Consider the following 12,500-nt stretch of genomic DNA (forward strand, 5'->3'; position numbering starts at 1 on the left):
AAGAAACATTTGCATGTCACTACTGGAACACAGTGTTAGTCCATAGGTGGAACCTTATTTTAGCATTTTAGAGCAGCGGAGGTCTGAAAACACGCATGGAACATTAAGAATTGTCTTATATTTTCTGCAATTGAGTGATTCTTAGTATTTCTGCTGAAAATAGTCACTACTGAAAAATTGTCATTACTGAAATTGTGACTTTTCGCTCATTTTGAGCAGAAATACTTTACACTCTGTAAAGTTTCGGTAGTGTTATGATTGTTGTGGTAGTAACAAAATGGAATGGTAAGTCATGTGTTTTAAAAAAAAAAACTAAGATAATTAAGATTGAGGCTCAAAGCAAAAGGATTACAGCCTAAAGACCAAGTCAATTAAATGTCCCAAATGTGTTTTCAGCTCTGACTTTGAACCAGTCCAGTAAAATCAATCATATCTAAAACATATGAGACATGTTATTATCACCTTTAGATCCTTATATGATGACTGCCGGAATGATATTTTTCATACTGATTGAAATACATGGTACATTTAATCAACTTTCAGTCCCACTTCATTTTCAGTGCTCTTTGGCTTATTTATGAATGACAGATTGTTACATTATTTGCTGAAACAGCTGAACAGCATTAACCCTGTAAATGATCAGGACCCCTGATGGGTCTAAAGTTTTCCTACGTGGTTCAAAAACCTAACAATGTGCAACGCTGTGGAGTGACGATGAGGCGAACGCATATGCTGAGATAAGCGAGATTTATTATGGGCAAATCCATTCTCAGGGTCAAGACGGTCCAGGGTCAGGAAGCCAACACGGAGAAAAGGAGGGACAGGCAAATAAACACATGGATAAACAAACACCAAACACTTCAAACAGCACAAACACCTCAGACAAAGGCCAGCAAACTCACAGTGGAACACACAGTGCTTAAATACAGGTAACAACGTGGGATAACAGGACACAGGTGGAAGTCATTAAGGGCAGGGTCTGAAAACAAGGGGGCAGGAGGTAAATAAAAGCACATGGAGGAGTGGGAGGGGCCAATCGTGACAGAATAGCTCAGCCAGTGTGCATCGTGGTCCATGTAGTTAGTGAATAATAAGCTTTGTTCTGTAACAAGCCTGGGATGTTAAAGGGATTAAAGTTAGATTAAAGAAGTAGAAATGTCCAGGAGCTGCTGGTGGGTCCAGGCCTCTGTACCTCCAGTTTATGGTTATAATGTATATGATTTCCCATGGAATTAAAGCTTAGGTATGCAATAAGTCTGCCAGTGTCAGAGCTAAAGATAAGCTGAGTATCTATAAGCATCAATAGTGGACCTTCACAATAAAGTGTTACTAATCTATGTGTTCTAGGTGCTGCTTTGTTCATGATCACTGCTACTCAATGGCATCAAATCTCAGCTCCTGTGACTCCCTCCTTGACAGCCCCTACGTCAACATCTACGACTTCCGCTGTGACTCCGCCACCAACACTGTCACCTGCATGAGTGAGTATAACGCACCACTCGGTCATTCTAAAGCTCCATCCATCCATCCATCCATCCATCCATCCATCCATCCATCCATCCATCATCTTCCGCTTATCCGGGGTTCGGGTCGTGGGGGCAGCATCCTAAGCAATGAGGCCCAGACCTCCCTTTCCCCAGCCACTTCCACTAGCTCTCCGGGGGGGATTCTGAGGTGCTCTGAGGCCGCTTGTATTCGCAATCTTATTCTTTCGGTCATTACCCAAAGCTCAAGACCATAGGTGTGGGTGGAAACGTAGATCAACTGGTAAATCGAGAGCTTTGCCTTGTGGCTCAGCTCTTTCTTTACCACAACAGACCAGTAAAGAGCCCGCATCACTGCTGACCCAGCACCAATCCGCCTGTCAATCTCCCGCACCCTTGTACCATCACTTGTGAACAAGACCCTGAGATAATTAAACTCCTCCACTTGAGGCAAGAGCTTATTTGGTGACAAAGGGCAGCCCTGACGGAGACCAAGCTCCTGCTTTGTTTGTACAGGGCCTGAATGGCTCATAGCAAAGAGCCACGTACCCCGTACTCCCGAAGCACAGAATACCCCGGGGAACACAGTCGAATGCCTTCTCCAGATCCACAAAGCACATGTGGACTGGTTGGGCAAACTCCCATGAACCCTCTAGGATCCTGGAGGGGGTGAAGAGTTGGTCCAGTGTTCCACGACCAGAGCGGAACCCGCACTGCTCCTCCTGAATCCGAGGTTCGACTATAAGCCGGACTCTCTTCTCCAGTACCCCTGCACAGACCTTACCAGGGAGGCTGAGGAGTGTGATTCCCCTGTAGTTGGAACACACCCTCCGGTCCCCCTTTTTAAAAAGAGGCACCACCACCCCAGTCTGCCAATCCAGTGGCACCGCCCCCGATGTCCACGCAATGTTGAAAAGGCGTGTCAGCCAAGACAGCCCCACAACATCCAGAGCCTTGAGGAACTCAGGGCGGATCTCATCCACCCCTGGAGCCTTGCCACCAAGGAGCTTCTTAACTACCTTAGCGACTTCAGCCTCAGTAATGGACAAGCCTATTCCCATGTCCCCAGACTCTGCCTCCTCACTGGAGAACGTGTCGGTGGGATTGAGAAGGTCCTCAATGTATTCCTTCCACCGCCCAATGACGTCTTCAGTCGAAGTCAGCAGCACACCATCTCCACTATATACAGTGCTTGTGGCACACTGCTTTCCCCTTCTGAGTCGCCTGGCGGTTTGCCAGAATCTTTTCGGAGCCGACTTAGTCACTTTCCAAGGCCTCACCAAACTCCTCCCACACCCGGGTTTTTGCCTTGGCGACAACTGAAGCCAGAGATCGCTTGGCCTGTCGATACCTGTCCACTGCCTCTGGTGTCCCACAGGCCAACCATGCCCGATAGGACTCCTTCTTCAGCTTGATGGCGTCTCTCACCTGGGGTGTCCACCACCGGGTTTGAGGATTACTGCCCCGACAGGCACCAACTACCTTGCGGCCACAGCTACAGTCAGCCGCTTCAACAATGGAGGAGCGGAACATGGCCCATTCTGAGTCAATGTCCCCCACCTCCCCCGATATCTGGTCAAAGTTCTGATGCAGGTGTGAGTTGAAGATCAATCTGACAGGTTCTTCTGCTAGACGTTCCCAGCAAATCCTCACTATACGTTTGGGTTTGCTCGGTCTGACCGGCATCTTCCCCCACCACCTGATCCAACTCACCACCAGGTGGTGATCAGTTGACAGCTCAGCTCCTCTCTTTACCCGAGTGTCCAAAACACATGGCCGCAAGTCCGATGACACGACTACAAAGTCAATCGTTGAACTGCAGCCTGGGGTGTCCTGGTGCCATGTGCACTTATGGAAATCCTTGTGTTCAAACATGGTGTTTATGTTGGACAAACTGTGCACAGAAGTCCAAAAACTGAACACCACTCGGGTTCAGATCAGAGAGTCTCCAGGAGGAGCACTTTCAAGCATCCTTCCCAAGGACTCTAAGAAGGCTGCGTACTCTGAACTGCTGTTCAGTGCATAAGCACAGACAGCAGTCAGGACCCGTTCCCCAACCCAAAGGCGTAGGGAAGCTACCCTCTCGTGCACCGGAGAAATCCCCAACATACAGGCGCAGAGTTGAGGGGCTATGAGAAAGCCCACACCTGCCCGTCGCCTCTCACCATGGGCAACCCCAGAAAAGAATAAAGTCCAGCCCCTCTCAAGGAGATTGGACCCAGAGCCCAAGCTGTGTGTTGAGGTGAGCCCGACTATATCTAGCCGGTATCTCTCAACCTCGCGCACCAACTCAGGCTCCTTCCCCGCCAGTGAGGTAACGTTCCAAGTTCCAAAAGCCAGTTTCAGCAACCGAGGATCAGAACGCCAAGGCCCACGCCTTCGGACACTGCCCGATCCACAAAGCACCGAACCCCTACTACTGCCCTTCCCATTGGTGGTGGGTCGATGGGAGGGGGGACTCATGTAACCCCTTCGGGCTGGGCCCGGGCGGGCACAATGAGTAAATGCCCGGCCACCAGACGCTCGCTGGCGAGCCCCTCCCCCAGGCCTGGCTCCAGGGTGGGGCCCTGGTGACCCTGTTCCGGGCAGGGTACACAAGTCTTGTTTTTTAATTATTTTCATAGGGGGAATTTTGGATCACACTTTGTCTGACCTGTCACCTAGGACCAGTTTGCCATGGGAGACCCTACCAGGAGCTTTTGCTCCAGACAACATAGCTCCTAGGATCATTCAAGCACGCAAACCCCTCCACCACGATAAGGTGGTGATCCATGGAGAAGCATTCTAAAGCTGCACCAGATATTCTGATGACAGTAGATATAGAGTACCTGAGTTAAAGTTGAGACACCCAAGGTAAAATATTACTCCGGTAAAAAAGTAGAAGTTCCTCCCTTTAGACCTCCACTTGAGTAAAAGTACTAAAGTATTTACCTTCAAATGTACTTAAGTATAAAGTAAAAGTACTAAAAGAGTAATTCTGGCTCTGATGTCATGTTATCATTTTTATAACCAAACTAGCTTCATGAACTCATTTCAGGTGAAAGTCCTCCAGCGTCTCTCTTGGTAAACCAGTCTTTTAATAGAACGTCATTAATTAGTGACGCTGACGTCTATTAAAATGATCAGAAGCACAAAACACTGAAGGTAAACAGTTTCCATCAGGGAGAACCGAGTGGCTCTGAAATCACTTTTTACACACAAGCAAAGTTTCAGTTTCAGATTTATTTACAACTTAGTTCCAAGTTTAAGTTGAATAAAAACTGGCTTTAAACTCAGGATCACAGATGAGCTCCTTTACTATGTTGATCTGTAGGCGTCTGTTCATAAACATAAACCAGCCCAAACTCATTTACTATAAAATGAAATGGTGTTTGTAGAAATTCAGAAAAAAGCCGCGTCAGTCTCGACTGCATATGTGGACATATTTCTAAAACCAGCTCTAAACAAAGTGACCGCTGGGCCCTGATTGGTGCTCTGGCTTTGCGCTTCTTTCGTTTTGACATGTTACGTTTTTATACACACAGAAACCAAAAGGAACGACAGATTTCTCAAAATGTAGGAGGAAAAAGTCGGATATTAGACTCTGAAATGTAGTGGAGTGAAAGGAAAAAGACGCCCAGAACGGAGAAACTTCAGTACAGATACACCAAAAATACTAAAGTACAGAAACTAATTACATTTACTCAGTTACTCAGTTACTCAGATACTCAGTTACTGTCCACCACTGTTGTGGAGTGACTCGTGTGCAGCTGCTGTTAGCCATGGAGCTAACATCACAGTTAGCATGCTGGCTAACTCATCTAAAACAAACAATAGAACCACAAAAAAGAAAAGGCTAAAGCAAACAACAAGAAAGAAACTTGATAATGCCAGCTAATAACACTGAATCGTTAAAAAGTGGTTTCGGGGGCGCTGGTGAGCAGGCAGTGGAGTAGGTTGGGGTTTCTTGAGCTCCGCTGGGAACTTTTTAATAAAATACAGTTTGTGGCATTTTTTTTTAAAAAACAAAGCTAAACAAAGCAGGTTAGCTGTCCAAACGTATATTTAATTCACCCGTTTGCTTTTCATGTGAGTAAATGGCAAAGAATCTACATCAATTCACGTGTACGGGCAGAAACATTGCTAACAGCCCTCGCGCCTCAGGTGTTACAGGTTGGGATAGTGTAGTGGTTAAGACCTCTGCCTTCTACACTGTAGACTGGGGTTCAATCCCCACCTGGGCAAACACCCTACACTATACCAATAAGAGTCCTTGGGCAAGACTCCTAACACTGCCTTGGGCAACCTGTGTAAAATGATGAAACTGTGAGTTGTTCTGGATAAGAGCGTCAGCCAAATGCCGTAAATGTAAATGATTCCCAAGCGACGCCCCGCGAGAAAACTCTGGTGATGGCAGAGATGAAAGCCGAGATTCTTTCGTCTTTGAAGGAGGACATCACCACTTTACTAAGGTCTGAGCTGAAGAGTGTGCTCGCTGACGAGTTTGCAGGGATGAGGTCTGAGCTTCGTGCCGTTAAGGAAGAAGTGATAGGCAGTGTGGCCGCGCTACGTGCAGATGTGGACAATCTGAAACAAACCGTGGCTGGAATGGACCACAGCCTCTCCACATGCTCAGATGATATCACCACTCTGCAAACAACCATGCACAAGCTTAGCAAAGATGTAGCTGGTCTGCAGGAGAAATGCGTCGACCTGAAGGGGCGAATGAGGAGATCGAACATCCCTTATTCTCAATGTGACTGAGGGTCCTGGCTCGAGCTCGCCTGCCGCAGTTTCCCAGCTACTAAAAGAGGCCCTGCGTCTGGAGAAGGAGGTTGTAGTAGACAGGTCGCACCGTGGTCTGCAATCGAGGCAGCAGGGTGGCAAACCTGGTGCTATTGTGGCCCAACTTCACTACTGTCAAGACTGTGTGGACATTCTTCATCAAGCCAGGGAGGCTGGTTCTCTGCAGTATAATGGCACTAAGATTTTCATCTTCCCTGATTATCCAGTGTAGCCCGCACCAGATCAGCATTCAACGAAGTTAGGAACATCCTCCGTGGGCAGAAAGACACGCGTTTCGGCATGTTTTACCCAGCTAGGCTCCGCATTACACATGATGGGACTGAGAAACAGTTCCCAGACCCAGCGGAGGCTGAAAACTTGACAGTCCACTGGTGAGTAACCAAAGACAAAGGCACACATTGTGGGACTGATTACTCAGACATTATAAACATACATACAGACATAAAAAAAACGAGTGGACAAATGTTGGAGTTTCTCATAACCGAATGCTTTGCATACTAAGTTTATTCGATCTATAGGCCACTTTATTGTTATTATTATTATTATTATTTTCCTGAAGTACTCAGCGGAGCTGCTTGTATCACTAGTTCTCTCCCGTAAGCACAGTGTGCTTTTCTTGTTGCATAAGGATTTTAGAGCACCTTGTTATGTTAGGGGGCATGGGTTGGGTTTCTACTGCACCATTGATTATTATTTCTGTTTGTTTAAGGTGTGCTGTGTTATTAGAGATATTAGCAGTTTATTTTCCTTGGTATTGCACTGCTCTTGACTAATATATGACTAACACATGCCTAATGAGTAAAAAGACAGGTTGCCAGGTAAAATTCACAAGCTGGAATGTAAAATCTTTGAATCATCCGGTAAAGTGTAGCAAAGTATTGTCACATTTGAAGCAGATTGGGACGGGAATTGCTTTTTTACAAGAAATTCACCTACGGCTGTGTGATCATTCTAGGCTTAATGGGGTGGGGGGGGGCACAGGTTTGACCCAACAGGCAGGTATATATTAGTAACAGGTAGATTATATAATACTCAAGTGATACTTCTTAATGTGTACGCACCAAATTGGGATGATAGTTCTTTCTCTACAGCTCTTTTTACCTGATTGCCTAATATGGATACACATCATCTTATCATGGGAGGAGACATGAACTGCAACTTTTCATCTTTAGACCGTTTCCCCTTTTAAAGTCTGCTCGGGCAATCAAAACCTTTTTGGACACTTAAGAAATTACTGACATCTGGCGTTTCCACAATCCAACTTCTAGGAGTTACTCCCTCTTCTCACAGGTTCATAAAACATACTCCCGAATAGATTATTTTTTTCTAGACAAGCATCTCTTACACCTAGTTACTGATTGTGAATATCAGGCCATTGTGATATCAGACCGGAGTACCGTCCCTGGCGGCTACTACTATTGGCTGACAAGGATTTTGTGAAATTTATTTCAGATTAAATAAATTTTTTCTTAGTACACAATACAACTCCAGGAATGTTTCCTTCATTGATTTGGGATGCAATGAAGGCATACTTAAGAGGACAAATAATATCGTACACATCTTTTGTAAGGAAAAATCAAGTGAGACGCCTGGAGGAATTAACGAAAGAGATTCTGAAACTAGATGCTATAATGGCCCGGTGTCCATCCCCTGATGTGTATAACAGGAGATTGTTGACACAAACAGAATATAATCTTCTTTCCACAAAACATGCTGAAAACATGATCAATAAAATACGTTGTAGGACATATGGTGAGAAGACAGGGAGGAGCCTTGCTCAGCAGTTACGTCAAAAAATAGCAAATCAAACTATTGCCAAAATAAAGGACGGACAAGGTAACAGACATATAGATCGTTCACAGATTAAAATTCTTTTTTCAAGTTTTATTTAAAATGATATGCTTCCGAATCACCTGCAGACGAGCCCTTGTTGAAATCGTTTTTTGATCAAATTAATACTCCTATGATTGACACGGTAGCTTTAAATCAGCTCGATGAGCCGCTGACTAAGGAGGAGTTCTTGGCAGCAGTAAAATCTTTGCAGAATGGGAAGAGTCCAGGTCCTGATGGATTCCCCAGCGATTTTTTTGGGACGTTTGCTGGGGAGCTGGCTCTGCTTTTGCTGTCTGTATATGAAGAATCATATACCTCTGGCTCGTTGCCTCTTACCATGCGTCAGGCGGTTATATCGCTAATTCTTAAGAGAGATAAAAATCCTGTGGAATGTAGTTCTTATCGTCCAATTTCGCTTCTTAATGTAGATTGTAAGTTATTAGCCAAGATTCTTGCTCAAAGATTAGAAAAAATCTTGCCTTCTGTAATAACAGATGATCAATCTGGATTTATTCAACATAGACAATTATTTTTTAATAGGCGCAGGTTATTTGATATTCTTTATAGTCCCACCCCACCAGGAGACCCAGAAATATTATTATCATTAGATGCTGAGAAAGCACTTGATTGGGTGGAGTGGGACTATCTCCTTTACACAATGAAAAAATTGGGTTTTAGTCAAAAATTTATCAGATGGATTGAGGTTCTTTATGCCACACCTGTGGCAGCAATTCGAACAAATAACACTCTATCCTCCTTTTTTAAGTTAGAGCGAGGTACCAGACAGGGATGTCCCCTCTCACCCCTCCTCTTCTCACTGGTCATAGAACCGTTAACTATATTACTACGCAGCGAGGATATGATTAAAGGGATACATAGAGGAGGTTTAGAGCATACGGTTTCTTTATACGTGGACGATATGCTTTTATATATATCTGATCCAATGTCTAGTTTACCAGAATGGTAAATTGGTCTAAAGTAAAGCTGAAAAAATTCATACCGGATATTGACCCAATGTGTGAAAAATGTAAAACGGATCTAGCCACCCTGTCACATATGTATTGGTCTTGTTCTAAACTAATGACTTCTGGCGAATGGTGTTGGGTTCATTTCTGGCTGATTCCAGGTTGTTCAGCTGTTCTTCTGTCACAGCTGCCGACTGAAAAGCTGCTCAGTGGTGACGACAGTTTGGGAATTTAGTGTAAGGAGTTGGAGAACGAACTGCCGGCTGAGCAGCGAGTGGGCGGAGCTCGTTACTCTGACGTAGCAACAAGCTGCTCGTTAAGGAGCTATAATTAGGAGGAAGGAACTGAACATTAAAACATATTAAAGCCGCGTTCACGGCCAGTTTATTCATTTCTTACTGTGTTTATTTAACTGCTGTATTAAAGCAGTAGAGCACTCGAGGAGGGAGTTATCACCATTAATATGTATACCGTGATGGTATTTTGCGAGAACACACTCCCCCTTGTGCTCTATTGCTTAAATGACATACTAGACATTAGCACATTTTGAAACACTGTCTATGTTAGTTTACCCACCATGTGTTTGTGTATAGTGTTTGGGGTGGGCTGGTCTACATCAGGTAACTCCAAGTCCCATTCAGGCCCTGCAAAGCAGTGCCCCTTTTGGTCACTAAGTTCACCAAAGTTGAACATTTTTGGGAAAGTTATTTGCCCTGGAAGTTTGGAATGCGTCTGTTCAGGGCAAATTCTATTGCAATGATTGTAATTTGGTCCACAAAATCTCGCTGGAAAAATGACAATGCCAAAATTTTTAGAACCGAATGACTGAATTATTTATGTCTGTCCCATAAAATGGATTAACTGAGCTGCATTCTACGTATGTTTTTCACGATAACTGTATCATAACACTGAGCAATGGTTGATAAGTGATTGTACCTCACAGCTGCAGCTAATTCTGATCAGGCAGTCATCAGATTCTGAACAAGTAAACAAACTGGATTAACTGAAAACAGTTACCAGACGGGCTGCGAAACACTTTACAGACTGACTGAACTAAACCACCTTCAGCTTCATCTGGACGAACACTGAAAAAGCTGAGCTCAACCTGATATTCCCAGATTTACGGCTCTGTAATGCAGAAGGGCTCTACTGTTCGTGGTGGAAGGAACTGCAGATATCAATAATGTGTATGACTGTACATAACTATACTAATATGGAACACCGGAGGTCGTGTGTTATGGTGATACGATCGACTGTATTATTACGATTTGTTGATGTCTGTGTTTGTGTGTTTGTGTCTCAGGCAGTAATAAAGAGTGTGACATGTTTATCTGCGAGTGTGACCGAGTGGCCTCAGCGTGTTTCGGAGTTGCTCCCTACAACGTGTCCAACAACCATCTGTCCTCCAGCCTGTGTAAATCAGCCTCCGGGGGGTCCAGCAGCTCCGCACTGACCACTGTCTCTTTCGCACTGATCTTAGTACTCAAGCTGACCAGCACAGCTTAATGACTTTAGAAGAACAGGGATTCTTTTAAAGGAACAGGGATGACTTTAAAAGAACAGGGATGACTCTAAAAGAACAGGGATGACTATAAAAGATCAGGGATGACTTTAAAAGAACAGGGATGACTCTAAAAGAACAGGGATGACTCTAAAAGAACAGGGATGACTTTAAAAGAACAGGGATGACTCTAAAAGAACAGGGATGACTTTAAAAGAACAGGGACAACTGTAAAAGAACAGGGATGACTATGAAAGAACAGGGATGACTTTAAAAGATCAGTGATTATTTTAAAAGATCAGGAATGACTTTAAAAGAAAAGGGATGACTTTGAAAGAGCAGAGCTGTACATCAACATTGAGAATGAACTGATAAACAAACCCACAATGCCTCAAATCTGAAAACCAACAACCAAATCTCATTAATTAAACATACATTCAGATTGTTTTTGACAACAAATTATAATAAATAGAATTTATTAAAGATTGTTATGTAATACGACTTTCAATTTTTACCATGTCCTAATTTATGTTGTTGCGAAAACACTGTAACTGTGAATAAAGTGTTGGTTTGAGTTGTGGTGTCTAGTTTATAGCATTTCAATCTACACTGTATGAGTTATTGCTGCATGACAGTTATTATAATATATATTTTTGTAGCATCACAAAAACAATCAGTTCAAAACAAGCCTAGCCTCCATAAATACAGGGTGATTCATAAAGATTCATCCGAGTTCAAAGCACCGTATTTTTACAACTGAGGCGTCGAGGAACCAATCACACTCCAACTGTAAGAGGGGGTCATAGAGTTTCTGACCGGCTCCTTCAGTCTGAGTGGAGCTGAGACCGCTGAGCAGAACGTTCTGCGTTCTCCACGTCAATCAGAGTGAATCCGTCAGAACTGAGCAGCGGGATTTTCATCAGCAGTGAAGCTCCAGCAGCTCAGAGCGTTCGGCACTGGTTCCACAGCACTGGATGATCTCCGAAATCCCACTGAAAGAGCCGTGAGAGCGGCGACGCCCGACACGCTCAGTCCAGTCTGGGATGAGTTTGACTGTGGTGTTGATGTCGTCCGTCCAGCTGGAGGAGGTTCAGGCTGAGACCTTGTAGAACTACATAATAAACTTTATGCTCATTTACACCGTTTACAGTTCAGATGAATCTTTTTGACTCACCCTGTATTTTTAACAGTTTCATTACTTAAACAGTGTTTACACATTGTGTCTAAGTTTTTTTCACTCATGATTAGTTTATTTTTATTCATGAAAGATCTTCAGGTCCATTTTTATTCACACACAACAACAAAGAGTTTTCCAAACATGTACAATCAAATGAAGAACATCACACACAGATTATTTCACATGTATCAGCTCTACAGGAATGAACTGAATTCTGACTAATACACTGTTGATCCCATGAACCTTTGGAGGTCCTGCATATAACCAGCTCCGTCCGAGCTCAGTGTCTCCTGGGCTTCCCCTCACAGATGTATTTGTAGGGCAGCGTACAGTCGGCATCGTTCCACAGTCTGTGGTGCGCACTGCGCAGAGGGTGAAGCTGACCACAGTCCTCTCCGTTCACACGGACGTCCCAGTCATCTGGCTGACCCTCATCCCAGAAACTGAGGACAAGAAGAGCATTTGGGGTCAAAGTTATGTAGTGAAAGTTCAGCCCAAAATCAACTTCTCGCCATAACTACACTGTTCTGGTTCTGTTCAGGTACATTTGTCATTCGTCAAGGTCCAACAATGTAGATGTTGCCTCAAAGGTTCTACAGTGGGTTTAAGGTCTGATTGTGGAGCTTAAATCAGGTTCTCCAGGTGAAAAGTTGGTATTTGTTCATTGAACAGTAGAGTAAAAGCCTGGAGGCGAGGCGGGGTGTGTGGAGTCAGTCCAGCTTAGAACAGATCATTTCAGTGGATTATGGTTCAGT

General features: G+C 44.2%; 2 protein-coding genes across 3 annotated transcripts in view; one reads left to right on the plus strand and one right to left on the minus strand.

Annotated features, from left to right (window-relative positions):
- Positions 1 to 10,573, plus strand: part of LOC108412041 (phospholipase A2, minor isoenzyme-like) — a 12,202-nt gene extending 1,629 nt beyond the window's left edge. The window contains exons 3-4 of the mRNA XM_017683900.1: positions 1,348 to 1,481; positions 10,371 to 10,573. Of these exons, the coding sequence (XP_017539389.1) occupies positions 1,348 to 1,481; positions 10,371 to 10,573 (337 nt within the window). The remainder of the gene's footprint in view (positions 1 to 1,347; positions 1,482 to 10,370) is intronic.
- Positions 10,574 to 11,790: 1,217 nt separating this feature from the next.
- LOC108412042 (C-type lectin domain family 4 member A-like) overlaps positions 11,791 to 12,500 on the minus strand; it is a 13,579-nt gene continuing 12,869 nt past the window's right edge. For both annotated transcript variants that reach the window (XM_037536258.1, XM_017683901.2), the window contains exon 8: positions 11,791 to 12,188. In XM_037536258.1, coding sequence (XP_037392155.1) covers positions 12,026 to 12,188 — 163 coding nt within the window. In that variant the 3' untranslated portion in view covers positions 11,791 to 12,025. The remainder of the gene's footprint in view (positions 12,189 to 12,500) is intronic.

The sequence above is a fragment of the Pygocentrus nattereri genome, chromosome 29, assembly GCF_015220715.1.
Source record: "Pygocentrus nattereri isolate fPygNat1 chromosome 29, fPygNat1.pri, whole genome shotgun sequence".
NCBI lineage: Eukaryota > Metazoa > Chordata > Actinopteri > Characiformes > Serrasalmidae > Pygocentrus > Pygocentrus nattereri.